This window comes from Cherax quadricarinatus, chromosome 2, assembly GCF_038502225.1.
Source record: "Cherax quadricarinatus isolate ZL_2023a chromosome 2, ASM3850222v1, whole genome shotgun sequence".
NCBI lineage: Eukaryota > Metazoa > Arthropoda > Malacostraca > Decapoda > Parastacidae > Cherax > Cherax quadricarinatus.
In genome coordinates, this window is record NC_091293.1 from 18,266,505 (window position 1) to 18,292,601 (window position 26,097).

General features: G+C 39.6%; 1 protein-coding gene across 6 annotated transcripts in view; it reads left to right on the top strand.

The window, feature by feature from the left end:
- The window catches only part of LOC128687663 (eukaryotic translation initiation factor 2-alpha kinase 1-like), a 337,432-nt gene that overhangs the window by 277,805 nt on the left and 33,530 nt on the right, over nt 1–26,097 (top strand). For all 6 annotated transcript variants that reach the window (XM_070087473.1, XM_070087464.1, XM_070087478.1 and 3 more), the window contains 3 exons: nt 5,313–6,090; nt 13,897–14,121; nt 21,597–21,737. In XM_070087473.1, coding sequence (XP_069943574.1) covers nt 5,313–6,090; nt 13,897–14,121; nt 21,597–21,737 — 1,144 coding nt within the window. The remainder of the gene's footprint in view (nt 1–5,312; nt 6,091–13,896; nt 14,122–21,596; nt 21,738–26,097) is intronic.

Consider the following 26,097-nt stretch of genomic DNA (forward strand, 5'->3'; position numbering starts at 1 on the left):
TGTAAGTCCGAGTTGTCAGTAAACGAGTATGTCGCTAAGTGGGGAGAGGCTGTATTACAATTGTTTCAAGGTGTGATACCCATTTAAACATGGAAACAAGTGACTGTTTGATTTTCTTGAGTTATCTTCCTTTAAATATAAATAATGTACTTTTTATGTGCCCATATAACATTTGTGCCCTCAAGACCATTCTAAAAATATTAATATATGCTGTGTACACTGTACCTGTGTGCCTCTGGCAAGACATTGATAGTGCAAATGATGAGAAAGTTTCTTTTTTGGGTCACGCTACCTCGGTGGGAGACAGCCAAGTAAAATATTGTTTAACACACTGGCCATCTTCTACCAAGGTAGTCTGACCTTTTAAAAGAAGAATTACTCACTTTCACTCACTCCATCACCATCTTGCCAGAGGAGAGCTAATATTACAGCTCAGCTGCCCCTCCAAATGACAGTAACCCCACCCCACCTTCAAAATGCAGACACTGTACTTCCCACCTCTAGGACTAAGTCCACCTAAACAGGTTCCCTGAATCCCTTCATAAATGTTATTTTACTCTCACTCCAACAGCATGTCAAGTCATAAAAAACACCTGCCTCCACTCAGTCCTCTCCAACATGCTCACACATGCTTGTTGGATGTCCAAGCCCCTTTGCATACAAAACCTACTTTAACTCCTCCATTCAACCTTTCCTAGGGCATCCACTACCCCTCCTTCCCTCCCTACAGATTTACACACACTCCAAATCTTCATTTTTTTCTCCACCTCCTCTAAATATCCAAACCATCTCACTAACCTTTTCTCACCCCTCTGTATAATACTTTTAATAACTCTGCACCTACTCTCCAAACTTCTAATTCTCAGCATAATATTCACATGATGTCACCACTGCCTCCAGCCTACTCATTGCTGCAAGATTTAAAATCCATTCTTCAAATCCATATAAGAGTGTTGGTACCATTATACTCTGATACACTCCCCTTTTTGCCTCCATGGATAGTGTTCTCTGTCTCTGTCGATACCTCAGTGCACCACCCACCTTTTTTTCCTTGTCATTTATATGGTTCACCTCATCTTTCATAGACCTGTCCACTGACAAGGTCACTTCCAAATATATGAACACCACCTGCTGAGGTCGAGTGACCTGAAAAAGAAGAAACATTTTCACCATCACTCACTCCATTTTCTTTGCTCCAAAAAGTAAAATGGAAAATATGAGAGAAACTCTTTTCTTAAAGCCCCCCAAAAATGATTTTAATACAGTTGTCCAAATGTCAGAAGAGCAAGTCATTGTTTATAAGTAATTAATTTGTTCCAAAACTAAAATACCTTAAGTGAAAAACCTTGTAACTTGAAACCTCATAAGTTGGGCCCTGCTGTAAACATGCTTTACTTAGTTGTCTATATTTAGACTGAAGAAACCACTCATGGCAAAACATTTCCTCTATTAAATGTCATGAACTATGCATAAGGTTTTTTTTTTTTCACATCTTGTTAGTATCATACCATTCACTTTCGGCACAGCATATGTACAGGTCAGCCATCAGTAATCCGGTTCCATCAGTAATCCGGCACGAATTTCGGCTAACATAATTCAAACTGCCGGGGTCACCACACCAACCTGCCGCTACTGCTTGGTGGTGCTACTTGCTGCATAAGTCATTCCAATTTCTTTTTCTCCATTTATTTTTACAACCTGCTCACTTTTAGCCCTACCCATGGTTCCAACGAATAAAAGAAATGTTTCTCATTGTGTATAGCACCTACACCATATACTGTCCATTAGAGATAAGGTGGCTTTGAAGCCACTGTTAGTCGCCATGAGCTCAGCTCATTCAGATAAGCTGTGACCGGTGAATTTGGGTCTACATGTGAGAGAATAGGTCTGTGTGGTAAGTCTGCACTTTATAAAAAATCCTGCAGCATGCAGTGCATAATGAGAAGAAACTGAGAAAGTGTTTTTGGTGTAAAACTGTGACTTTGTGGTGTATTTTCCTATGAACAAGAATACAACTATAAACGTTGTATTCTTGTTCTTTTTGTCCTTATTTGATAGAGTTGGAAAGTACCTTGAAATTGAGTTCAAATTAACGGAAATGTTCAATTTTTCCCGATGTTCAAGAGTAAACAAATGATGTCACCATCCAATACATGTCCAACTGACTGATCTAATATGCAGTCACGAATGGGATGACATTATTTATACAGTGGACCCTCAGATATTGGCCGTTCCGGATATCGGCCAAATGGGATTTCGGCTGCTTTTTTTTTTGGCTGAAATTCTATCCTGGATTATGGCTGGCAACTTGGAAATCGACTGTAGTGGATGCATCCACCCACCCGTGCATGAGTCAATCTGGCTGTGTCTCTTAGTGAGTGAGCAAGAGTCCACGCATTCATCTAAACATTTCATTATAATCCATTGTTTTTTGTGGTTGTTTATTGAGTGTAAGTGCAAAATAAGCCACTATGGGCCCAAAGAAATACGTTACATAGTATATAAAAACATGCAATGTTTATATGTGATATATGTTTAATAATAATCACTCTTGGGCACATGAAATGTCTTGTTTGTGGTTAATATAGACATTTTCATTAATCCATATATGATATTTTCTTCAAAATTATATAAGAAACACGTTACATAGCATATAAACATGCGGTGTTTATATGCTATCGAGTGGTGTGTCGGGTGGAGAGTAAACATTGCATTTTCTCTGATTCAGCATTAGAGAAAACTGTGAATCTGGCATTTGGCCCAGGCACCGTCCTTCATACGTGTTTGTTTACAATTCTCTGCATGAATTATTACTTCTCCCTTTGTTTATGATGCCATCTAAGGGTAGTTGTTAGAAATTATTAAACTCAGTGAACATGGTAATAATATGACTGTGTAGTGTAATAATATGGCTGTGTAATGTAATAATATGGCTCTGTAGTGTAACCCAGGGAAGCTACATACATGTACCTACATCTACCGCTGCCTACACTGACTTCCTACAAATAAATACTGCTCACTTCTTGCCCTACATTAAGACTATAAATATTTTAAGGTAAGTAATGAATGTACTGTGGCAGTAAATGACAAAGAAAAGAAGTAACCCTAGAGAGGGTTTTGATACCTGAAGTCCTTATGGAGGGGGATTCCCAGCTCCGTCTCCCCTCCTTGCCTTCTTCAATACTCCAACAAGAGTCTTCAATAAAGGTATGTAATGTTTATTTATCATTAAAATTTGTACTTTGTTTCTTTCTCATTGTTTTGTGTATGTAAAACTATACATATAGTTAATCTTTAAAAAATGTATTTTTTGTTAGTATTTTTGGGTGTCTGGAATGGATTAATTGTATTTACATTAATTCTTATGGGAACCATTATTTCGGTTTGTGGCCTTTTCGGATTTAGGCCGACCTTCTGGAACGGATTACAGTGACCCCTCGACCAGCTATATTAATCCATTCCAGAGAGCTCATCGTTAGACGAAATTATCGTTAGTTGAATTAATTTTCCCCATAAGAAATAATGGATATCAAATTAATCCATTCAAGGCACCCAAAAGTATGAAAAAAAAATTTTTACCACATGATATATACATTTTCCTACACACAAACAGAAGGATAGATGCACAATACATGTATACATATGTATATTGTGTAATGAAGAATAAACTACACTTATCTGGCCTTAAATTCACTCACATCACCACTAGTTGCAGGCTTTTTTTAATTAAATCGTCATGCAACTGCCTTGCCTTTTCACATATGATCGCTTGAGAGATGCTGTCTCCTGATATCTGTTTTTCATTTATCCATGCCAATAACAGCCTCCAACATCTTCGAGTACTTGCGCTCTGTGTTTCGAAAAGATACTTGCACCTTTTGCAACAACAGCTTCCGTGATTGCCTTTCTGTTGGCCAAGATAGTAGCGATGGTTGATTGGGGTTTGTTATACAACCTGGCCAGCTCGGAGACATGCACTCCAGTTCCATACTTTGTGATGATCTTCTTCATTTCAGTTGTAATTCTCACCCTTTTTACCACAGGGTTGGCACTAGAAGCTTTCTTGGGGCCCATGGTGGCTTATTTTGCAGATACAAGCACTTAAAACACTGGAATAATACAAAATGTACCATATGTATGTGTGGATGCGACCGGACTGGCTTGTGAACACTGGCACACTAACTGAAGGCAGGGCAGCTAAGGCGCACTCAGGCCAGACGGGACACATGGACGCGTTCGGGACGAATCATGTTGGTCAAGTTTTTCATTATTGGTCGGGCCAAAATTTTTACACTCAAGCGCTTCGTTAGTTGAATTTCGTTAGACGATGCCTTCGTTGGTCGGGGGTCCACTGTATGTCCAATAACCGAGGGTCCACTGTATAATTATTACAATAATGCAGTAGTCTGCTTAACAGTAAATCTTCTATATATTGTGTGAATAAAAATTCAAAATGGGAAGCAAGTGTAATGTATAAGAGGGGCCTGGAGATGTGACTAATAAACAGAGAAAATGTTATTTTAATGCCAGGAATATCTGCATTGTTTATTCTGGACCCTATTTTGAAATTGGTATCTCTTGAAATTTATGTGAAATTGAACAAATTACCAATTTCTAACCACTTTATGGAGCAGTTGAAGTAAATGAGCAGTTTCTTGTGCTCAACTGACAGAATAAAAGGAATAATAGCAAAGTAGCTGTGTTTGGTAGAATGAAACAATGGAATGGGCCAAAAATAGGGCATAAAGTGGGTGAAATCACCAATAAGTAAATATGACCGTTGGCTTAAGTGTATTCTAATGTAACCCTTCTGTTATCCGGCAAAATCACTAATCCAGCATGCTACAGGTCCCGATGATGCCAGATTAGTGATGGTCATCCTGTACTGTATTTGTATACATTAGTGGATCTGTGTGTCTACAGTTTAGCATCCTAACTTCTAGCTGACTTTTGAACCCCAGGCCAGCGGAGTTCAATTCAGGTTTCATTCATATCTGGAGCACTTAAGTTTTAAGAGGCTAAGTGTGACTCTTGGACCATTTTAGCATAGTTACTAATTATACTCCAGTATCATATACCAACTTAACTTTCTTTGTAAGTCTGTATTAGAGATTATTAGATTTATCAATCTCCATAATAATGTTTCTTAAAGGCCTCTTCAAGAGAGATCTTCATTTAAAGAAAAGAAACATGTATGTACTGTTTTTCAAAGTATCATAGTAATAAATTTTTAAAGTTTATTCTAATAAACTTGTCTTCTTCATCTTACAATGCACCTTCATTCATTTAAAAAAATTTTTCATATTCTCCAGCTCATCAGAAGATGAAGAGCAAGCCGAAGAAACTTCAGGTGGAATATTTTTTGGTGATGAGAGCAAAGAAAAAAGTAAATTAAACTTTAGATTTAAGGGGCAAAAATCATGCAAAGTTGTATATAAAGAAAATTTTGAAAAAAATTGTAGCATGTCTCCAGAAAAGAAAATTCAAAATAAGAGAGAAGCTCCTGTTTTAAGGTCCAAAAAAACAATTTTAAGTTTTGACAAAAAAAGTGAAGTTTTAAATGTTGGTTTGTTTCAGTCCCCTAATAATATCTCTGCTAATTTTAATGGAATAAGTGATAAAAAGCAAATTAATACAAAAGGCTCGTCTGATGAAAGTATAGTTTTTTGTGCGAGTAATCACAGCAAAACTAAAAACACCATTAAACTAACCTCTCCAGGCTCTCAAAGTTGTGAAGTTTTATCAGCTCTCTCATCTGATAATGAAAAAAGTGTAGTAGCACCAGGACATCATACAAGCTCCAGCTTATCTTCCAATGGAAGTTACAAACAATCACTTTTGCCCTACCATCCCTTAAGAAATAATTTGCAGCAGTGTCAAAGATTTCCACAGATGGTTCTCTTTATCCAGATGGGACTATGTGGCAAGTCTTTAAGGGACTGGTTGCTAAGTAGGAATGCAGATCTCACCTCCAGCACTAACAGCAGTCAGATACTTATAAATCGAGTCAAATACCTGGGTTTATTCCATCAAGTGCTCTTAGCTGTGCAGTATATTCACTCAAAACAAATCATTCACAGAGATATAAAGGTGAGTCGATTTTTTAAGTTTTAATACTGTATTATTTAATTTTTTTTTTCTCTCTCTCAGTGAACCAGTTGTATCCCACTGAGGCAGAGTGACCTAAAAATTAAAGTTTTTTTTTTTTTACTTCAGTAATTTATACAGAAGAAGGGGTTACCAGCTCCTTCCTCCTGGCATTTTGGTCACTTCTTACGATAGGCTTATGGACGAAGAATTCTTTCCCACTTCCCCATGGATAATTATTATTTTTTTTTTTTTTGTATTAACACATCGGCCGATTCCCACCAAGGCAGGGTGGCCCGAGACAGAAAAACTTTCATCATCATTCATTCCCTCACTGTCTTGCCAGAGGGGTGCTTTACACTACAGTTTATAAAACTGCAATATTAACACCTCTCCTTTAGAGTGCAGACACTTTACTTCCCATCTCCAGGACTCAAGTCCGGCCTGCCAGTTTCCCTGAATCCCTTCATAAATGTTACTTTGCTCACACTCCAACAGCACGTCAAGTATTAAAAACCATTTATCTCCATTCACTTCTATCAAATACGCTCACGCATGCTTGCTGAAAGTCCAAGCCCCTCGCACACAAAACCTCCTTTACCTCCTCCCTCCAACCTTCCAACCTTTCCTAGACCGACTCCTACCCCGCCTTCCCTCCACTACAGATTTATACGCTCTCGAAGTCATTCTGTTTCGTTCCATTCCATTTTTGGTAGTAGGTTGGTAGATAGCAACCACCCAGGGAAGTACTACCGTATTACCAGATGACTGTGAAACAGAAACCTGTAACTGTTGTATATGATGGTAGGATTGCTGGTGTCTTTTTCTGTCTCATAAACACACTGGATAACAGGCATATCTTGCTACTTCTGCTTACACTTAGGTCACACTACACAGGCACGCACATGCATATGTGTACATACATCTAGTTTCTTCTTCTTTTTTCTAAATAGCTCTTGTTCTTCTTTATTTCCTCTATTGTCCATGGGGAAGTGGAAAAGAATCTTTCCTCCGTAAGCCATGCGTGTCATATGAGGAGACTAAAATGCCGGGAGCAATGGGCTAGTAACCCCTTCTCCTGTAAACATTTACTAAAAAAGAGAAAAAGAAAAACTTTATTTAATTGTATCATGATAAAAAGGCACTGAGGATCATTCCTTGATATAATGTTGAGGGATGTTTTAATATCCACTATTTATTAATTGTGATAATTAGTATCAGCATATGTACAGTTTTGTGTAATTACACTGCCTTTATATCGTAAATATAGCATCTCTCATTTTACACTTTTATTCATTAATATTATCCTTTCATGCTTGCTAATCATGAAAGTTAACTTTTCATGATGGTTTTCTTTACACAAAATCTTCAATTTACTTTCAGTTATAGTTGTGAAGTAGCTTTTTGAGGGGGTTTAAGAATGGATTATTATTTATTTTATGCATTGTTCTTTGCTCACATTCATTTTAGGTGAAATCTTAAAGGTCTTGAAAATGCAGACAGTTCCTCTTCACAAAGTAACAGGCAAACAACTTTTTAAAGTAGAGTACTGTATAGTATAGTTAAGGTAATTAACATGTATAAACTACTTATAGAAAGCCCCTTGTTATGCAAGACATTTCATAAATTGTAAATTACTAGACAGTGAAACACACATAGTACTTGAGAATAAAATTAATTTGTATTGAAGATAGTCAGAAATTCAATAAAAAAATCTAATTCGAGATACATTAAAGACGAAGCTAGGTACCTGAAGTGATGAAAATAAATGCTTTTCTAGTAATAAATGAGAGTTGAAGGAAGGATGGAACAAGAACAGGGTTGATATTGGATGAAAGACACGGTTTCACGATTTGTTCAGCATAATAAATTATCAGTATCATGTTAAGGTAATGAGATGTTTTTTAACAGTAGCTATGAAGTGGTTGGCAAACTGAGAGCCTCTGGAATCTTCAGGCAAACTTCCAGCTTTTAGGTTATTTTATATTCATTGAGTTTTCACACAGGTTGAGTCAGACATTGGGAATATCATAGAGCTTTTTGTGTCTAGTATTATTCCTATGAGTTCTGTTACAACTATCAAGAAAGAGTTTCAGGTGAGGATTGATATTAGAATTGATTGTACTGTATATGTAGTATGCATGATAGTATGAGTAAATTTTATGTATATTAAGTAAGTTTAGACTTCTGAAGAGTGGGGGAGCATGTTGTCTGGCACTAGACTGGGTGATCATTTGTACTGCCACTTTTTGTCGAGTTATTATTGGCTTAAGGTGATTTGTTGTAATGGATCCCCAAGTACAAATAACATAGGTGAGGTAGGGATAGATTAGATAGTATAATGTAAGTAGTGTTGTTTGAGGTTATAGAATTCTCCTTCCATGGGTTCAAGCACTTCACATTCTGTGATTTGTTTGCAGTTGTGTTATGATTTTGAGAATCATGATGGTGGTTTTAAAGGACTTGAGCTAGAGCATGCCACAGCCATGCTGGTATTGGGATTCATCTGTGAAAATCTGCATTCGTTGTCACAGTGGGGCCCATGCTAACATGCCTGTAGCATAATAGAAATAATATACCTAGTTGGATATACCTTTGAAGAGTTTCGAGAGTTTGTTTACTCTCTGAGCCCGACCATGGGCCAGGCTCGTCTGGTGCTTGCCTGGTCAACCAGGCTCTTGCTGCTGGTGGCCTGCTGCCCCACATATCCATTACAGCCTTGTTGATCTGTCACCTGGTGAAGATGCTTGTCCAATTTTCTCTTGAAGGCTTCTACACTTGTTCCGGCCGTGTTTCTGATATCTTCTGGTAAGATGTTGAATAGTCTGGGATCCCGGACGTTGATACAGTGTTCCCTTATTGTCTCCACTGCACCCCTGCTCCTCACTGGGTTTATTTTGCACTTTCTCCCATATCTCTCACTCCAGTATGTCGTTATGGCAGTGTGCAGATTTGGGACCAGGCCCTCGAGTACTTTCCAATTATTTTTTTTTTTTTTTATCACACCGGCCGATTCCCACCAAGGCAGGGTGGCCCGAAAAAGAAAAACTTTCACCATCATTCACTCCATCACTGTCTTGCCAGAAGGGTGCTTTACACTACAGTTTTTAAACTGCAACATTAACACCCCTCCTTCAGAGTGCAGGCACTGTACTTCCCATCTCCAGGACTCAAGTCCGGCCTGCCGGTTTCCCTGAACCCCTTCATAAATGTTACTTTGCTCACACTCCAACAGCACGTCAAGTATTAAAAACCATTTGTCTCCATTCACTCCTATCAAACACGCTCACGCATGCCTGCTGGAAGTCCAAGCCCCTCGCACACAAAACCTCCTTTACCCCCTCCCTCCAACCTTTCCTAGGCCACCCCCTACCCCGCCTTCCTTCCACTACAGACTGATACACTCTTGAAGTTATTCTGTTTCGCTCCATTCTCTCCACATGTCCGAACCACCTCAACAACCCTTCCTCAGCCCTCTGGACAACAGTTTTGGTAATCCCGCACCTCCTAACTTCCAAACTACGAATTCTCTGCATTATATTCACACCACACATTGCTCTCAGACATGACATCTCCACTGCCTCCAGCCTTCTCCTCGCTGCAACATTCATCACCCATGCTTCACACCCATATAAGAGCATTGGTAAAACTATACTCTCATACATTCCTCTCTTTGCCTCCAAGGACAAAGTTCTTTGTCTCCACAGACTCCTAAGTGCACCACTCACCCTTTTCCCCTCATCAATTCTATGATTCACCTCATCTTTCATAGACCCATCCGCTGACACGTCCACTCCCAAATATCTGAATACATTCACCTCCTCCATACTCTCTCCCTCCAATCTGATATCCAATCTTTCATCACCTAATCTTTTTGTTATCCTCATAACCTTACTCTTTCCTGTATTCACTTTCAATTTTCTTCTTTTGCACACCAATTATATACAGTGTATTATCATGTACCTCTCTCTCCTCTGCTCCACTGAGTACATGTTCAAGACTTGAAGGCATTCCCAGTAGTTTAGGTGCTTTATTAGCTCAATGTGAGCCATAAATGATCTCTATATTTGTTCCAGCTCCGATATTTCTCCTGCTTTGAACAGGGCCATCAGCACTGAGCAATATTCTAAGTGAGGGAGCACTAGTGATTGGAAGAGTGTCACCATCGGCATTATTTCCCTTGTTTTGATAGTTCTCAATACCCACCCTGTCATCTTCCTGGCTGTCATGAGCTTTGTCTTGTTATGGTCTTTAAAAGAAAGGTCAGCTGACATAATTATTCCCAGGTCTTTTACATATTCCTTATGCTCTATTTGGTGTCCCTTTCGAGTTTTGTATATAGTGTTCCTTTTGAGTTCTTCATTCGTTCTATACCTAAGCAGCTGGCACTTATCACCATTGAACATCATGTTGTTCTCCACTGCTCACTGGAAAACCCTGCTTATGTCTTCCTGTACTTTTTCCCTGTCTTCTACCATAGTGACTTTCCTGCTTATTTTAGTGTCATCTGCAAATGATGATATAAAAGTGTGCTGGGTATTTTTATCTATGCTATGAGGATGAGAAACAGCAATGGTGCCAGGACATGTGCCTTGGGGTACTGAGCTTTTGACCTCGCTGATGCTGGATCTTGCCCTCTTCACTACTACTTTTTGTATTGTGTGTGTTAGGAACCTGAAAATCCATCTGCCTACCTTTCCCGTAATGCCCATGGACCTCATCTTGTGTGCTATCACCCCATGATCGCATTTGTCAAACGCCTTTGCAAAATCTGTGTAAATTACATCTGCATTTTGGTCATCTTCCAATGCCTCCATAATTCTGTCATAATAATTCATCAGCTGTGACAGGCATGATCATCCTGCTCTAAAACCATGCTGGTTCAGGTTATGCTGGTTGTGTTGGTCCATGAAATTTGTAATCTGTCGTTTCATCACTTGAAGATTTTTATGATGTGAGAATTTAGAGCTACTGGTTTGTAATTTTTAGCTAGTGCTCTACTACCTCCCTTATGTAGAGGAGCTGTCTGCACTCTTTAATGCCTCCGGTATTTCACCTAGATCTAAGCTCTTTCTCCAAAGAATGCCAAGTGCTCATGCTAATGGTACTTTACATCTCTTTATAAGTGGAGCATTCCTTAAATCTGGTCCAGGTGCTGAGTGAGTGGACATGATGTCCATTTCTTTCTCAAAATCTATGGGATTTGTACTAATGTCAGTTAGTTGGTCTGCACAGCCTTCTTCTGGAGTGAAAAATATTTCTGCATTTTCTACCTTGCTGTCATTTAGTGGGTTGATAACACTGATTCGTATTGTTCTTTTAGGATGTGAAGGCTTGCTCAGCCCTGTAATAACTTCAGACAGTATTACCAAGGCTGGCTCCTCCTCAGGAAAATTAATGAATAGAAAAAGAAATAATAACAGACAAACATAAACACTTTATTATATAGAAAATATAAAATATAAAACACTTAAATATGAAATATTAATCCTACATTAAAGAAAATGAAAAATGAAAAATATAAATGATAACTGAATTCAACGCTAGTATAAAACTTGGGTGTCTGGTGTTGGTGACACTGTGTTGTTGAAATCGTAGCCGTTGCTGATGATGGGGGGGGGGTCGCAGGTGTTGGTTACCACCCACTGGCTAGTTCTTCACAGTATAGCCTTGAGTATTATATCCCGATGACAGGAAAGCAGGTTCTTTACCGCTGCAATGATGAGGGGTTACGTCCTGCAATTTCATACAGGTGCACAGGTAATTAAATCCAAAAAGGGGAAGTCTCAGGACGTTAGTCCATCTCCACCAGTTCTTCTTGTTGATTGACAGGTGACCCTCTCTGTCATCCAAGCTGAAAAGATAGACAGGTTACCCACTGCTTAAATAATCACTCTCCATGATAAGTACAATACCTAAAAGATGTGGTGATTATTACAACAGTCAACATAGAGCAAGGCTGGAAAGACTAAGTTTATTATTGGTCAAAAGTGAAGCTTTCAACCCATAAATCCACTAGAATACAAGGCAGGCATGTACTTACAGTAGTGCTGGGAGCTGTGAGTCTAGTGATTACTGTTTGGACCAGAGCCCCACACATCACCTTTTGGGGGGGGGGGAAGGGATAGCGGGAGCTAGACTGACCCTTCCTTAACAAGCAGCCGGCAGTCAAACTATCACTTTTGGGGAGGGGGAAAAAAGGCGGGAATAGCGGGAGCTTGACTTACCCTACCTTAACAAGTAGCCAGCAATGAAAATATTGTTACTATATACTCCCTCGCTACTCCTATCTATTGAACTTTTCCCTCACATAGGATTTCACTCATTTCCTGTTCATCGTCAGTATACAAGTCTCCTCTCAGTAGTGGTCCAATTCTACAGGTAGTTCTTAGCTTGGATTTTGCATAGGAATAGAAATATTTTGGGTTTCTTGCAATATTCTGTATGGTCCTTTGTTCCTTTTGTACTTCTTCTGTTAGGTATGACATCCTGAGATTTTGCTCTAGTTCACTGATCTCATATCTAAGCCTATCTTTCCCCTGTTGAAGCATATTTGTGTTTTTAAGCAATTCAGTAACCCTTTTTCTTCTTCTGTACCATCTCCTACGCTCTCTCTCTATATCTGATCTTCTGGTTTTCCTCAATGGTACTTGCCTCATACATAGTTTGTATGCTTCTATATTCAGCTTCTCTAGGCACTGGTGGGGATTTAGGGCGCTCGTGTTTGCCTCTCAGGATATGTCTGATAGATCTTGGTTTATTTTTTCCCAGTCAGTTCTATGGTTGTCAAAAATTAAAATTACTGAACACCCCATCTCTAACATTAGTGAGGCAGTTCCCTAACCCAAAGTTAATACTTGTATGAACTTCTATGATGTTGTGATCAGAGTATATTGTTTTTGTAACTGTTATGTTTCTGATTAGTTCCTTGTTGTTTGTGAATATCAAATCCAGGGTATTTTCATTTCTAGTGGGATTAGTTATCTGTTGGTTTAATAAGTACTTTTCACAAAGCCTCATTAGTTCCCTGGTATGTGCCTGTTGAGCCAGGGTGCTTCCTGGAGATATTTCTGGTATAACGTTGTGTTGTGCCGTCTTCCATTTTACATGAGGGAGATTAAAATCTCCAAGGAGTAAAATATTTGGTGTGGGATTTTCTAGCCTATCCACTTAACTATCTATCTTCCTTAGCTTCTCTGTGAATTCCTCAGCAGTTGATGATGGTGGTTTGTGTACTAGGATAATTACCAAATTCCTATTTTCAACTTTAATGCCTAGAATTTCTACTATATCACTCGTAGAGTTCAGCATTTCTGTGCAACAGAAAGTATCCTTTACAAAGATTCCTACTCCTATTAATTCTATCACATGTATACATGTTACAGTTTTCTATCTTTATCTCTACATCCGAAACATCCCTTGTATGTGTTTCTGTAAATGCTCCAAACATGGCATTTGCTTCTGATAGGAGCCCGCTTACATAAATAACTTTGTTGGTTTTATTTAATTTCAAACCCTGAATGTTTGCAAATATGAAGCAGGAATTACCATTTGGGACGTTTTGTCTTGCTTTGTGCTTCATTAGTACCACTGGTGATGTACTACCTGTTATGTTAGATATTAGATGAATCTTGTCACACTGGCCTGTGAGTTTTAGGACTCACCTAATAAATTTTGAGCCCCATCCATTCTGTGATTTATTTTCTGTTGTGTTTTTACGATTTCGAAAGTCATTACTCTATTAATTGTTTATTATTTTGGCCAGTTACTCATCAGTGAGTTTGTTTAATTATCATTTTCTTCTTCCAGCCTGCAAATATATTCTTTACATTGGATGGAAAAAGCATTCAGCTGGGTGACTTTGGTCTAGCTCGCTCACTGCCTGACTTGGTTAATAATGGAGATGTAGGGGCAGAGTGTGTTGTCAGCAACACTCTTACACCCATTTCTGAGCATGCACCAAACACTCGGGGTGTTGGTACACCCATCTATGCAGCTCCAGAGCTCAAAAGTGGTGCCCAGTATGATACAAAGGTATTGTAGCACTATGCATGTTATTCTTTTATAAAAATAATATATTTTCCACCAGGAACAATTTTTTTTATTCAAATTCTTATCAAACATTTTTTCATTGCAGCATTTTTCTTAATGGCATTGTTCCTTGCTTTTTTAGGTAGCAGTAATATTACTGACATATTTTCCTAGAAATTTTAGAATTATTAAGTTATTATTTGTTTTTTTATTAACACATTGGACATCTCCCACCAAGGTAGGGTGGCCTGAAAAAGAAAAACTTTCATCATCATTCACTCCGTCACTGTCTTGCCAGAGGCATGCTTACATTACAGTTATAAAACTGCAGCATTAACACCCCTCCTTCAGAGTGCATGCATTGTACTTCCCATCTCCAGGACTCAAGTCCGACCTGCCATTTTCCCTGAATCCCTTCATAAATGTTACCTTGCTCACACTCCAACAGTACGTCAAGTCCTAAAAGCTATTTGTCTCCATTTGCTCCTTTCTAACACGCTCATGCATGCTTGCTGAAAGTCCAAGCTCCTTGTACACAAAACCTCCTTTACCCTCTCTCTCCAACCTTTCCTAGGCTGACCCCTACCCTGCCTTCCCTCCACTACAGATTTATACACACTTGAAGTAATTCTATTTTGTTCCATCCTCTCTGCATGTCCAAACCACCTCAACAACCCCTCCTCAGCCCTCTGAATTATAGTTTTGGTAATCCCACACCTCCTCCTAATTTCCAAACTACAAATTCTCAGCATTATATTCACACCACACATTGCTCTCAGATATGGCATCTCCACTACCTCCAGCCTTCTCATTATAGCAACTTTCACCACCCATGTTTCACACCCATATAAGAGTGTTGGTATAACTATACTCTCATACATTCCCCTCTTTGCTTCCATGGACAAAGTTCTTATTCTTCACAGACTCCTCAGTGCACCACTCACCTTTCTCCCCTCATCAGTTCTACGATTCACCTCATCTTTCATAGACCCATCTGCTGAAATGTCCACTCCTAAATATCCGAATACATTCACCTCCTCCATACTCTCTCCCTCCAATCTGATATCCAATTTTTTGCCACCTAATTTTTTTGTTATCCTCATCACCTTAGTCTTTCTGTATTCACTTTTAATTTTTTTCTTTTACATACTCTACCAAACTCATCCACCAACCTCTTCAACTTTTCTTCAGAATCTCCCAAAAGCACAGTGTCATCAGCAAAGAGCAACTGTGACAACTCCCACATTGTGTCAGATTCTTTATCTTTTAACCCGACACCTCTTGCTAGCACCTGAGTATTCACTCCTCTTACAACCCCATCTACAAATATATTGAACAACCATGGTGACATCACACATCCTTGTCTAAGGCCTACTTCTACTGGGAAATAATCTCCCTCTCTCCTACATACTCTAACCTGAGCCTCACTATCCTCAGAAAAACTCTTCACTGCTTTCAGTAACCTACCTCCTATTCCATACATTTACAACATCTACCACATTGCTCCCCTATCTCTGCCTTTTCCAAATCCACAACTGCCACAAGAACCTCTTTACCCTTTTCTAAATACTCTTCACCTATATTTCACTGCAAACACTTGGTATACATACCCCCTATCTTTCCTAAAGCCTCATTGTTCTTCTGCTATCCTATTCTCCATCTTACTCTTAATTCTTTCAATAACAACTCTACCATACACTTTACCAGGTATACTCAGCAGACTTTGTCCCCTATAATTTTTGCACTCTCTCTTGTCCCTAGGTACCTTACCCTCATCTATACATTTATTAAGTAAAAGCATAAACCACTCCAAAAACTATATCCCCACCTGCTTTTAACATTTCTATCTTTATCCCATCAATCCCAGTTGCCTTATTCCCTTTCATTCTACCCACTGCCTCACGAACTTCCTCCACACTCACAACTGGCTCTTCCTCACTCCTATAAGATGTTATTCCTCCTTGCTCTATATATGAAATCACAGCTTCCCTATTTTCAACATTGTTTAACAATTTCTCAAAATACACCTACCATCCGACTTACGACCTGCTCAACTTAGGACCACTCGACTTACAACCGTGTTTTTTTTTGCCAAATTTCTGGGAAATAAACAACTATTTGTTTCGTACACAGTGTTTATCCTAAACCTTACAGTATAAAATACAGTACTAACAGCATAAAAAGTAAAGTAAAACATAAAATACCAAAATAAAACAATAAAATAAAGTCATTACAAAAATGTGATTTTGATATTCAGTAGTAAAGTTCGACTTACATCCATTTCGACTTACGACCGGTTTCTTGGAACCGAACTCGGTCGTAAGTCGGATGGTAGGTGTATTCCCTCCATCTTTCTGATACCTCTAACATTCCATTTAATATCCTAAATATTAAATTTCACTTTGATCAGAATGATATACAGTAAAGCCTTGATATAACAGACTAATAGGCATTTTGGATGTCATTTATAGGCCCCCAAACCTTGATAGGGAGTGCAGTAAGCTGTTATGGGACGAAATTCATAAGGCATCTAGATATGAAAATGTTGTGATAATGGGAGATTTTAACTTCAGACAAATTGATTGGAACAATATGACAGGAAATCTTGAATCTATAACTGCAATCAAATCTCTGTCCCAGATTTTCGCTTGACCCACTTCATGGGACTGAAAAATTACCTGGGTGGGCTAAATTGGGATGTCCTGACTATGGGTCAGGTAGGTGATCTTGGTTGCCAATATGACGTTTTTCAGAGCATAGTTCTAGCTGCCCAGACAACTTTTGTTCCGAGTAGGGAAATAAGATCTAACAAAAATGATACCAAATGGGTGAACAATAGATTAAAACATCTCATTGGTCAAAAGAGAGGCATATATAGGCGTATCAAAAAAGGGGATGGGCAGTTAAGGAATCAATGCTTTCAATTAAAGAGAGAAATAAAGAAAGGAATAAGAAAAGCAAAAAGGTATTATGAGGCTAAGGTCGCAAGGGATTCAAAGACTAACCCAAAAGGGTTCTTTCAGGTATACAGAAGTAAGATTAGGGACAAGATTGGCCCACTTAAGAGTAACTCTGGTCAGATCACTGACAGTGATAAGGATGTGTGTGAAATTCTACATACCTACTTCCTCTCAGTTTTCACCCAGGAAAATACTAGCGATATTCCCTAAATAATAGATTATGTAGAACAGGATGATAATAAACTATGTACGATTGTGGTAACTAGTGACATGGTCCTCAGACAAATAGAGAAACTAAAACCTAACAAATCCCTAGGCCCTGATGAACTGTTTGCAAGGATGTTAAAAGAATGTAAAGAGGAACTTAGCATACCTTTGGCTAATCTTTTTAACATATCACTACAAACTGGCATAGTGCCTGATAAGTGGAAAATGGCAAATGTAATTCCTATTTACAAGGCAGGTGACAGGTCCTTGGCTTCAAACTATAGACCAATAAGCCTTACCTCCATAGTGGGAAAATTTATGGAATCAATAATTGCCGAAGCAATTTGTAGCCATCTTGATAGGCGCAGATTGATTAATAACCCTTTCAGGGTCCGTCCCGTAGATCTACGGCTTCACGTTGAGTGTCCAAACAGTAGATCTACGCCAAAATTCTAGCGCCATCAAATTTAGCGCGAAAGCACTCATAGGCCTACATGTGAGAGAACGGGTCTGCGTGGTGGGTGTGCGCCATAAACAAAAAATCTAGGAGCCCGCATAGCATTGTGGGAATGCCGGCTCAGTTACCCTTGTTCACCATGCCTCGTCGCAAGTCAGCTCTCACTCCCCGGAAAATTGGGACTCTCCTCTTCCTATCTGATAGTTCTGACACTGATGGAAGTGGAAATGAAGACGAATTCTATGGCTTTGATCAGTTAGTGACCGAAAGGAATGACCAGGGTATCGATAATAGTGCAGAAAACCCTGACGATCCTCAACCTTCTACCTCTGGTATGGGCACTCGTGACTCACGGTCGGTTGTGCCTCAACGCAAGAGAAAACTAATATTTTCGCGTGGCCAGGCCTCTGACTTCAGTAATGATGATGATAGTGACGTGGATTGTGATTTTATTGCGCTTGACGATCATTCGAGTAGTGATAGTGATGAATCATATTCACCAGTGAAGCGTCGGTATGTTTGCCGCCGCATGCGCTCGGGTAGTGTACCCTATGCTGTGCCTAGGGGACGGAGTACATCCCGGAGTACATCCCGTGGCCCTACACCAGGTTTAGATAGTGATAGTGAGGATGATGTGGCTACACTTGACATGGATAGACCACAGGCATCAGTAGATAGTGGTAGTTGTGATGGTAGTGGCACCGCCATGCGTGACTCACCAGCCCAGGCTGGGACCCACACTGCTGACTCGTCAGTTCAAGGACAAAGCGGAGCGTCAGCCACCAGCCTATGATGTCCAGTATCCACCAGCAAACCGTATCTGGGATTGGCAGCAAAATCCCAATTTTGTTCCCAAGCCCCACCACTTTGATGACTCTCAAAGTGGAATTCTACCTACTTGTCTCCTTGGAACCATGGCAAATGAACTGGAATTCTTCGAATTATTCTTTGACCAGCCATTGATGGAAACTATTGTCAGGGAAAGTAATAAGTATTTTGAGTACACCACGGCAAATACGATCATATCACCACAGTCAAGACTACACAGGTGGAAAGAGACGACTGTTGCAGAAATGGATTTGCTTTTTGCAACAATAATGCTTATGCCTCATGTCTATAAGCATAATATAAAAGCATACTGGTCCACAGATCGGCTAATTTCTACCCCGGTCTTCAGTGAAATCATCCCAGTGAATAGGTTTATCTTACTGTTACGTATGTTGCACTTCTCTGACAAAACCAGGCCTGACAGAAGTGACAGGTTATACAAGATTAGAAATGTTTTCATGTATCTCAAACAAAAGTTCAGCATATACTTTTATCCATTCAAGAATCTTGTAATTGACGAGTCTTTGATTTTGTTCAAAGGTAGACTGTCATTCAAGCAGTATATACCGAGCAAGAGGAAACGCTTTGGTATAAAACTGTTTGTACTCTGTGATTGTGACAGTGGCCTGGTGTTGGATATTGTTGTATACACGGGAAGTAAAACATAGAAAGATACCAAGATGTTATTGGGTATCACATTATATACCGATAACTGGTACACAAGCCCATTACTCAGTGATTTCATGCGAGTGAACAAGACAGATGTGTGTGGCACAGTGCGTTCTAATCGTAAACATATGCCCAGGCTCAACGCAGGTGATGACGTGCAGGTGTTTACTGCCAATGACATCATGGCATTACGGTGGCATGACAAACAAGATGTCACATTGTTGACAACCATTCACCGTAATGAAATGCAAGACTGTGGCAAAGTTGATCGAGTGACTAATGAACATATTCGAAAACCAGTGACAGTGATTGATTATACACAAAACATGTGCTTGGTTGACAAATGTGACATGCAGATTGGTTTTGTTGACTGTGTTCATAAGAGTTACAAGTGGTACATGAAACTTTTCTTACATCTCATGGACATTTCAATGCTCAATGCATATAATATGTACCAAATAAAGACTGGCAACAGACCACCGTATGGTGAATTTTGTTTCTGTTGTCAGACAACTCATAATGAAGTACCAGGTAAGAACACCTGCTATACAACAAGGTCCTCGAATTACTCAGGATATACCCAAGCGTTTGAGGAGGGAAGGTGATCATTTCATAATACAGCTTCCTTCAACTTAGAAGAAATTTGCTCAGAAGAGATGCATTGTCTGTGCACAAGCAAAACGACGGCAACAAAGACGCAAAGACACTCGGTTTATGTGTGAGGAATGTAAGTTGCCTCTGTGCATGGTGCATTGTTTCAAGGAGTTCCACAAGCTCCAGCAGTTTTAAAACCATGTCCAGTGATTGTAAATATGTAAATATATGATAGAATATGTAAATATATGATAGGAAAGGTAGGGGGTGTGTGGACCAGGTGTTTACAGTGAAACATATAAGTGAACAGTATTTAGATAAGGCTAAAGAGGTCTTTGTGGCATTTATGGATTTGGAAAAGGCATATGACAGGGTGGATAGGGGGGCAATGTGGCAGATGTTGCAAGTGTATGGTGTAGGAGGTAGGTTACTGAAAGCAGTGAAGAGTTTTTGCGAGGATAGTGAGGCTCAAGTTAGAGTATGTAGGAAAGAGGGAAATTTTTTCCCAGTAAAAGTAGGCCTTAGACAAGGATGTGTGATGTCACCGTGGTTGTTTAATATATTTATAGATGGGGTTGTAAGAGAAGTAAATGCGAGGGTCTTGACAAGAGGTGTGGAGTTAAAAGATAAAGAATCACACACAAAGTGGGAGTTGTCACAGCTGCTCTTTGCTGATGACACTGTGCTCTTGGGAGATTCTGAAGAGAAGTTGCAGAGATTGGTGGATGAATTTGGTAGGGTGTGCAAAAGAAGAAAATTAAAGGTGAATATAGGAAAGAGTAAGGTTATGAGGATAACAAAAAGATTAGGTGATGAAAGATTGAATATTAGATTGGAGGGAGAGAGTATGGAGGAGGTGAACGTATTCAGATATTTGGGAGTGGACGTGTCAGCGGATGGGTCTATGAAAGATGAGGTGAATCATAGAATTGATGAGGGAAAAAGAGTGAGTGGTGCACTTAGGAGTCTGTGGAGACAAAGAACTTTGTCCTTGGAGGCAAAGAGGGGAATGTATGAGAGTATAGTTTTACCAATGCTCTTATATGGGTGTGAAGCATGGGTGATGAATGTTGCAGCGAGGAGAAGGCTGGAGGCAGTGGAGATGTCATGTCTGAGGGCAATGTATGGTGTGAATATAATGCAGAGAATTCGTAGTTTGGAAGTTAGGAGGAGGTGCAGGATTACCAAAACTGTTGTCCAGAGGGCTGAGGAAGGGTTGTTGAGGTGGTTCGGACATGTAGAGAGAATGGAGCGAAACAGAATGACTTCAAGAGTGTATCAGTCTGTAGTGGAAGGAAGGCGGGGTAGGGGTCGGCCTAGGAAAGGTTGGAGAGAGGGGGTAAAGGAGGTTTTGTGTGTGAGGGGCTTGGACTTCCAGCAGGCATGCATGAGCGTGTTTGATAGGAGTGAATGGAGATGAATGGTTTTTAATACTTGACGTGCTGTTGGAGTGTGAGCAAAGTAACATTTATGAAGGGGTTCAGGGAAACCGGCAGGCCGGACTTGAGTCCTGGAGATGGGAAGTACAGTGCCTGCACTCTGAAGGAGGGGTGTTAATGTTGCAGTTTAAAAACTGTAGTGTAAAGCACCCTTCTGGCAAGACAGTGATGGAGTGAATGATGGTGAAAGTTTTTCTTCTTCGGGCCACCCTGCCTTGGTGGGAATCGGCCAGTGTGATAATAAAAATAATCAGTACATTGCCTAAAATGCTCTTTTGAAAAACCTTTCTTGTAAAAAAGTTTAACTTTTAATTTATTTTTCAGAGTGATATGCACAATTTAGGAATTATTCTGCTTGAACTCTTCCATCCGTTCCAGACTGGATCAGAGAGGATCCACGTGATTACCAACCTTAAAATAAAACGATGTTTAGACCAGGATTTTATTGCTGCTTGGCCTGATATTGTAAGTATTGTATTTAGTTAAAATTTGTGTAACTTTGGGAGTGTGGAATGTATTAGGACTACAGAGAATTTCTTTTTTTTTTATTAATACATCAGCCATTTCCCACCAAGGTAGGGTGGCCTGGAAAAAAAAAAACTTTTGCCATCATTCACTCCATGACTGTCTTGCCAGAGGCATGCTTACACTACAGTTATAAAACTGCAACATTAACACCCCTCCTTCAGAGTGCATGCATTGTACTTCCCATCTCCAGGACTCGGGTCCGGCCTTCCTTCATAAATGCTACCTTGTTCATATTCCAACAGCACGTCAAGTTCTAAAAACCATTTGTCTCCATTTGCTCCTATTTAACATGCTCACGCATACTTGCTGGAAGTCCAAGCCCCTCGCATACAAAACTTCCTTTATCCCCCTCCCTCCAACCTTTCCTAGGCTGACCCCCCTACCCCACCTTCCTTCCACTACATGTCCGAACCACCTCAACAACCCCTCCTCAGCCCTCTGGATGATAGTTTTAGTAATCCTGCACCTCCTAATTTCCAAACTATGAATTCTCTGCATTATATTCACACCACATATTGCCCCCAGGCACGAGATCTCCACTACCTCCAGCCTTCTCCTTGTTGCAACATTCACCACCCATGCTTCACACCCATATAAGAGCATTGGTATAACTGTACTCTCATACATTCCCCTCTTTGCTTCCATGGACAAAGTTCTTTGTCTCTGCAGACTCCTCAGTGCACCGCTCACCCTTTTCCCTTTGTCAGTTCTATGATTCACCTCATCTTTCGTAGACCTATCTGCTGACATGTCCACTCCTAAATATCTGAATACATTCACCTCCATACTCTCTCCCTCCAATATGATAATCGATCTCTCATTACCTAATTTTTTTGTTTTCCTTATCACCTTACTTTTTCCTATATTTACTTTTAATTTTCTTCTTTTACATACCCTACCAAACTCATCCACCAACCTCTTCAACTTCTCTTCAGAATCTCCCAAAAGCACAGTGTCATCAGCAAAGAGCAATTGTGACAACTCCCACTTTGTGCTAGATTCTTTATCTTTTAACCCCACACCTTTTGCCAACACCCGAGCACTCACTTCTCTTACATCCCTATCTATAAATATATTGAATAATCATGGTGACATCACACATCCTTGTCTAAGGCCTGTTTTTACTGGGAAATAATCTCCCTCTCTCCTACATATTTTACCCTGAGCTTCACTATCCTCGTAAAAACCCTTCACTGCTTTCAGTAACCTACCTCCTATTCCATATACAGTGGAACCTCTACTTGCGAGCGTGTCCACAAGCGAGTTTTTCCAAATATGAGCAGTCGATGGGTCGATTTTTTGCTTCCTTACGCGAGCAAAATTACCATAAGCGAGCAGACCTCAAGGCAGGTTCCTTGACGCTGGTGAGGGGCTCTTGCTCTTGATCTCAGGAATTGTATCTCATTTGTTTGTTGGACTGTCTTATTGAAACTTGGGCAATATATGATGGAAAGATGCTTCTTAACGTACACCAAAAATTTAAGAAATCTAAGCATAAATAATGGTGTTCACTTCTCAGCAATTAGCCACCCATTAGTGGTAATTTCGAATGGTTTTTATGGTTGTATTCTCGTTTTTTTGGTCTCATTTGATAGAATGGAAGATATATTACAGATATAGATATGATTTGATTACTTTCATGACAAAAAGTACCTTGAAATAGAGCTCAACCTAGGAGAAATGGTCCATTGCTTGGCAGTCGTGAATGGGTTGACATTATTTATACAATTATTGCAATAAGGAATAACAGTAAATCTTATATTTTTTGTGTGAATAAAAATTACAATTTATATAATAATAATAATAATAATAATAATAATAATAATAATAATAATATGTATAATAATAATACGTATAATAATATAATACAATAATAATAATAATAATAATAATAATATGTATAATAATAATGCGTATAATAATATAATACAATAATAATAATAATAATATAATATGTATAATAATAATACATTTATAATAATGTACTACATATAATAATTATAATAATAGACGGCTTCAAAAGGCCGTCACTAGATGGCAGTGTTTACCACAACAAAGAAGGAGCGGTTGTGGCCACCTCCACCTGTTACATAATGACATATTTTATTCATTCTAGAGTATACAGTGGACCCCCGCATAGCGATTTTAATCCGTGCAAGAGGGCTCATTGTTATGCGAAATGATCGGTATGCGAATGAATTTTCCCCATAAGAAATAATGGAAATCAAATTAATCCATGCAAGACACCCAAAAGTATGAAAAAAAAAATTTTACCACATGAAATATACATTTTCCTACACACAAAGAGAAGGATACATGCACAATAGTAGAGTAGTACATGCACAATATATATTGTGCATGTACTACTCTACTAAATGAAGAATAAATGACACTTACCTTTATTGAAGATGCAGCAATGACTGATGAGACACTGTGTCCTGGGAGTGCCTTTTCCTCCTGAGTACTGTAGGTCCTGTTTGGCATTTTCTTCCAGAACAGGCCTTATCACACTGTGTATGCCACTACGATTCTTAAATCTCTCAAACCAACCTTTGCTGGCTTTAAATTCACCAATATGAGCACTAGTTCCAGGCATTTTTCCCTGTTCACCTGGGTGTTAGTCGACTGGTGTGGGTTGCATCCTGGGAGACAAGATTAAGGACCCCAATGGAAATAAGTTAGACAGTCTTCGATGACACTGACTTTTTTGGGTTATCCTGGGTGGCAAATCCTCTGGGGTTAATTGTTTCTTGGTATTCTCAATAAGCCACACCAACAGCGGTGCTACAGCAGCAGCAGCAGCAGCTGACAGTGATACAGCAGCAGCAGACGATGCTACAGCAGCAGCAGACGGTACTACAGCAGCAGCAGATGGTACTACAGCAGCAGCAGCAGCAGCTGACGGTGGTACAACAGCAGCAGCAGCTGACAGTGCTACAGCAGCAGCAGACGATGCTACAGCAGCAGCAGACGGTACTACAGCAGCAGCAGACGGTACTACAGCAGCAGCAGCAGCAGCAGGTGATGGTGGTACAACAGCAGCAGCAGCTGACAGTGCTACAGCAGCAGCAGACGATGCTACAGCAGCAGCAGACGATGCTACAACAGCAGCAGACGGTACTACAGCAGCAGCAGCAGCTGACGGTGGTACAGCAGCAGCAGCAGCTGACGGTGCTACAGCAGCAGCAGCAGCTGACAGTGCAGCAGCAGCAGCAGCTGACAGTGGTACAGCAGCAGCAGCAGCTGTACCACCAATAGTAGCGATGGTTGATTGGGGTTTATTATACAACCTGGCCAGCTCGGAGACACGCACTCCACTTTCATACTTATCAATGATCTTTTTCTTCATCTCTAAAGTAATTCTCACCCTTATTGCTGTAGGGTTGGCACTAGAAGCTTTCTTGGGGCCCATGGTCACTTATTTTGCAGATAAAATCACCAAAAACACTGTAATAATACGAAATGTTCCGATTGTATGCTTGGATGTTACCGCGGAGGCTGGCTGGTAAACAATGCCATCGGCGGCACATGTGAGGCTGGCTAAGGACGCACATTGGACGCGTCTCGGACGAACAGCGGTGAGCGGGTTTTTGAGCGGTATGCGAGGCAAAATTTTTGTGATAAAAGCGAGCGGTATGCGGATTAAACGTTATGTGATGTCAACGGTATGCGGGGGTCCACTGTATATCATGTTTCTATGTTATTCATATTGTTTGTTATGTCATATTAGATGAACTGTGATAGATAAGCCATATAGATGATATTAGCGAAATTATTCATGAAGTATTTTAGCCCGGTCACCAGACAAACTTTCGTCCACCGCCGACACCGCCCATACCATTACATGAATGACATATTTTATTAATTTTAGAGTAAATATCAGGTTTCTATGTTATTTATATTGTTTATTATGCCATATTAGATGAAGTGAGATAGATAAATAAGCTGTAGAGTTGATATTAGCGAATATCACTGGAACGGATTAACCCGTAAACGGTCCAAACGTATATATGTGTTCACTACCCCAGTGCCCCAAATATTTTGAAAAATAAAAAAATCTTTTTTTTTTATTGAAAAAAGAGCACATTTTTCTAAGTGTTATATGATAAAAAAAAAATTTAGAGTCAGTATTTACCGAGATATGAAGCCGCAAAGTTGGCACTTGGGGATCACCTGATGGCAACATGCAGCACTGCCGCTTGCAAAAGTGTTGCCAATATACCTTTTTTTTTTTCTATTTTTCATATTATTTTATATAATTTTTATGTTCTGATAATGAGCGTGTTTGATAGGAGTG